The sequence below is a fragment of the Puntigrus tetrazona genome, chromosome 13 (assembly GCF_018831695.1).
Source record: "Puntigrus tetrazona isolate hp1 chromosome 13, ASM1883169v1, whole genome shotgun sequence".
Lineage (NCBI taxonomy): Eukaryota > Metazoa > Chordata > Actinopteri > Cypriniformes > Cyprinidae > Puntigrus > Puntigrus tetrazona.
The window spans coordinates 19,392,216-19,397,215 of NC_056711.1; the positions used below are offsets into that span (position 1 = coordinate 19,392,216).

At 32.6% G+C, this 5,000-nt stretch overlaps 1 protein-coding gene across 6 annotated transcripts in view; it reads right to left on the reverse strand.

The window, feature by feature from the left end:
* Nucleotides 1–5,000, reverse strand: part of golga4 (golgin A4) — a 36,319-nt gene that overhangs the window by 28,644 nt on the left and 2,675 nt on the right. For 2 of the 6 annotated variants that reach the window (XM_043254857.1, XM_043254856.1), the window contains exon 3: nt 3,888–3,992. The exons of the other annotated variants lie outside the window; for them this stretch is intronic. In XM_043254857.1, the coding sequence (XP_043110792.1) occupies nt 3,888–3,992 (105 nt within the window). The remainder of the gene's footprint in view (nt 1–3,887; nt 3,993–5,000) is intronic. 6 annotated transcript variants of the gene reach the window in all.

Genomic DNA, 5,000 nt, shown 5'->3' on the forward strand with positions numbered 1-5,000 from the left:
CGGTCGCCAGGAGGGGTTAGTATTCCTCCAGCCCTTCGATTACTCTGGGAGCAATATTAGTGCTTGCTACGAGGAATGCAGGGGCTTCCGGTCACACCGACCCTAACCTCATGCAACTCGGAGAGGAACACAGGGGTTAAACACAGACGCGGACAGCATGACTACTGCGTTGCACGGACGAGGAGTTAAACACAGCGGCGCTACGCTAGCAGCTCTGTCAACCGCAAACAGCCGAAAACCCGCTAGAGGAGCTGGTTACTGAGGTTAGACGGCCACAGCGCTCTCCCCGAGGCAGACGGAAGAAGTCACGGTTTAGAGCGGCAGACCCGAGGAATATCGGCACTTTCGGATTCAGATAAAAGGATTTTTACTGCAAGTACGTAAAAAGAAAAAAAGGGCAACATGCGCGCTGCGTAATTATTTCTTTTTGAGGTGTAACACTGGCGACAAATAGAATCGAGTTTAAACCGGTTTCATGACTGTAAAAAAAAAAAACATGAAATAATAATAATGCTGTTGTTATCAAGTAGTAGTAAATTTCTATTTAAGCATCTTAGTCTATTTTCTTGGCTCAAACAATTCTGTTATCTTGATACATAATCTAAGAAAAACATCAACGGTATTAATAAGTCACATAACAATTTAATTAATTATTGAAAACGTTATTAATAATGTTATTAGAATGCATGATATTAATAATAATATTAAATGACATTTATAATAACACAAATAATACATTAGTAATAACACAATTGTTATTACACTACTAATACTGATAATAATATTATTATTAATAATAATATATACAAAAAAATCTACCATTATATAATATTATTGTTATTACGGTTACTATGAATATTAATAATGATAAAAAATTTATATAAAATATATATAAAATGCTACTAGCAATAATAAAATAAATATATAATACTTTTTATTAGTTATATTAATAAAAAAATTATTAGTTATATTACAGCTAATGATGCTTTTGTGTCTCATAATATTAATAGTAATACTATTAATCATCATCTTCATCATCATCATTATTATTCTTTTTATTCTTTGTTGATGTATAGCAAAAAATGGCAGTTTACAGGCCTATATTTGAAAGCCAATTAATTTGGGAATATAGTTACCTGCACTACTAAACTGTAATCTTGTTCTATAGAGAACATTAACCACACAATAAGTAATAACAGCCCATAAATATATATATATATAAATTATAAAAATAAAATAAATGCCGAAACCAATCAGCAAGATAATGAAGGCACAATTATTAATTAGGCAGCATTATTAGACAATACCTGCACTTTGATAACCTTACAAAAGGACACTTAAAGCAACAGGGTCCTCCATAACTTCACACACAGGTAATTTTAGCACATTTGCACGTGCCAGATAAACAAAACAAAGGCTCGGTCCACTTTACACATCAGAATGATTGTAATGATTGTAAAAAAAAAAAACATATCAACAAGACTGCATAACCACATTAACCATTTCACCAAAAAAACAAAACCATTATATCGAGTCCAGTAAAGCAGCCCGTGATGATTGGCTGTGCTGTTTGTCAGCTGATGTGTGTAATGAGCTCAGGTGTGTGTGTGTGTGTGTGTGTGTGTGTAGATTATCTGTATCTACAGAGATAAACCCTTCGGTCACAACTGAGCCTCTGCCGTCTCCACAAACACAGTCAGTCTAGTTTAAAGTGGTCTTACTGTAAAACTGTGATCAAACTAATTACAGACGCCCAGGGCTGGACAGGGCTTCTTATTTAAGCCTCAGATCAGTGCTGACTTTCTTCACTAAAATCACTGACTGTTTTCATCTATTCAAAGTAAAGCTGCAATAAAACTGATTGATATTAGATTGAAAACTTAAAATCAAATTTAAAAAAAAGTTGCCTTGACAACTATTTAAACTAAAAGCAAGTAATAGTTACTAACACTAAATAAAAGATTTGTAAAATTAAAAACCTAAACCAAGTAAATATTACAGGTATCGTATCTGAGTGAAAAAAATATTGCTAAATGGGTTTATACGTCACAGAAAGATTAAAAAATATATCAGTTGGTGAACATCTACCAAGACTTGCAATGTTTTTGTGAAACATGGACCTGCTTGATTCAATTCAAGTCATTTAGCTTTACTGGAATTACTGTAATACAATATTGAATAAGATTAGTATATGTACCAAAAAAAAGAGAAAAAAGCCACATATTATTATTATTATTATTATATAAAATATTATAGTTAGTGCTGTCAATAATAAATACAAAATACATACAAATAAAAAAATATAAACACACAGTATACATTTTAAAAATATTTACATATAATTACATCCATTTATATTCATGAAATTTATAGTGTAAGTAAATCAATTTAATATATAAACATATATTTATATAAATATATATTTAATATATAAACAATATATTTATCTGAAATGTGTGCATTCATATAGACAAAATTAATATATGTCTATTCACATTTTATATAAACAAAACTTATTTTTATGCAATTAATCGTTATAATTCTATTATATTACACAAAACAACTGTAAAGTGTTGGAATAAAAAAAATGTAACGTAATGAAAAAATGTAATAAAGATATAATACAAATATATAAAATCTATACTTAATATATTGCAATCGCATTATATGATAAATTATATTTGTTATTCTATAAGAATGACAGAACGACAGAATGATAGAATGACAGAACAATGATAGAACGATAGATAGAATTATTTAGAACGATAGATAGAACAACAGACAGAACGACAGAATGATAGAACGAAAGCTAGAAGCTAGAAGAATAATGGACAGAATGATTTAGAACAATAGATGGAAGAAGAACAGATAGAACGATAGGTAGATTGACATAATAGATAGACCGATAGATAGAACAATAGAACGATAGATAGACCAATAGGTAGAAGGATAGGTAGAACGATGGATAGAACAATGGATAGAACGATGGATAGAACGATAGACCAATAGGTAGAAGGATAGGTAGAACGATGGATAGAACGATGGACCAATAGGTAGAAGGATAGGTAGAAGGATAGGTAGAACGATGGATAAGATAGAGATAGATAAGATAGATAGACAGAATGATACAAAGACAGATAGAATGATAGAATAATGGATAGAATGACAGACAGAATGATTAAGAACAAGAGATAGACAGACTGACAGATAGAATAGAATGACAGAACGACAGAATGATAGCTAGAACGACAGATAGAACTATAGATAGAATAAGACAGAACAATCGATTGAACTATAAAACGACCGAGCGAAAGAAAACGACAGACAGAATGATAGAACGATAGATTGAAAGAACAGACAGAACGTAAGAACAATGGACAGAATGATAGAATGAGACAGAATAATAGATAGAACTATAGAACGAAAGAGAACAACAGACATCGACATCATGCGAAAGGACCTTTAATAATCCATCTTTAGAAACACATTTAACTGAAGAAGGACATCAACAGAACCCTCAGGGAAGAGCAAGGGAACATTCAGCACTGAGCTACGAGGAGACGGGACAACATCTAACGCTACGGGAATCACATTCATTCCTGGAGAAGCCAAATCAGAGGAACCATTCCCAGGTACAAACCAAAAAAAACGGAGAAAAGCGACTGCCATCCCACAAACCAGGCCTAACGAGAAACGCAAGATATTAGATGCAGGAGTTAGGAGCGAGATGCCTTTGAGAGAAGAGAAGCTGCAAGCAGGTGTTACTCGGCCTCCTCCAGCCCGTGACCTCCAAAGGCATCGCAGACGGGACGGGACGGGGGGGACAGAGGAATGGCTTATTTCTCGAGGGGTGAGGAAGAGGAGGCGAGGCGCGAGGACAGACTCACCGCACTGGGCGCCTGAGCCGCCGCTTTGGGTCGTTTCGAGTGGTCCAGAGCAAAGATAGTATACTCAGAGAGAAAAGCAGGCTCTGCTATCATCCCAGCCAGCAGCTGAACGACCCCCCCACACCGAGTCAACACATTAACCACGGGACCGAGGAGTGGAGAGCAATGAGAAAACAACACAATGAGTGAGAGCACAGGAACAAAAAGAGAGAGAGAGAGAGAGAGAGAGAGAGAGAGAGGGGATGAGAGAGTGACATCTGTGGAGACAGAGAGAGAGTTGAGATCCACACCGAGACCGCAGACCTACGCCGTTGGATGCCTCTTCAAAACCACCGGAGACATCGAACGGGTAACTCGTGCCGTCTTGAACAGGAGAAATCAGGGCTCGCTAATAAGGATGGGTCGACGAAGACGTGCGCGGGTTTTTATTTTATTATTATTCCATTTCATTTTGCTGAATTTGAATTAAACACGTTTCGAGTCTTGGACTTATATAATATAATCTTAACGTATCATAATATAATACAGGTATATCATACAATATAAAACGTCAAAAATCGATCTAATATAAATAAACATTCTATTAAAATAATCTAGAAATAATCTAAATAGATTTAATATTTATTTATTAAATAACTATCACATTAAAACATGTTATAGATATCATTATTTTTACTATTATCTTAATAGAATATTATAACATCGAAATATATCGCAAATATTATATAAACTATACAAATGCAAATCTGATAAAATATACAGTTAACAATTAATATAAATATTCTATAAATAAAAAATATAAATATTTAAATACTACAACGCTACATTAAAATATACCTTTTACCATATTACATAAATATATTATCATTACTATTGTAAGGAATATTAATATAATATTTTAACATTAACATATAAAATATAGAATAAAAATATTATATAAAACTATACTTGTATTATATAAATAATTAAATACAAAATATACATAAATATATATATATATATATGCATTATATATATATATATATATATATATATATAATTATATATATATGAAAAAACACTGGAAGTGCTAATAAAAATTACATTAACAACAACAACAAAACTATCCTTATT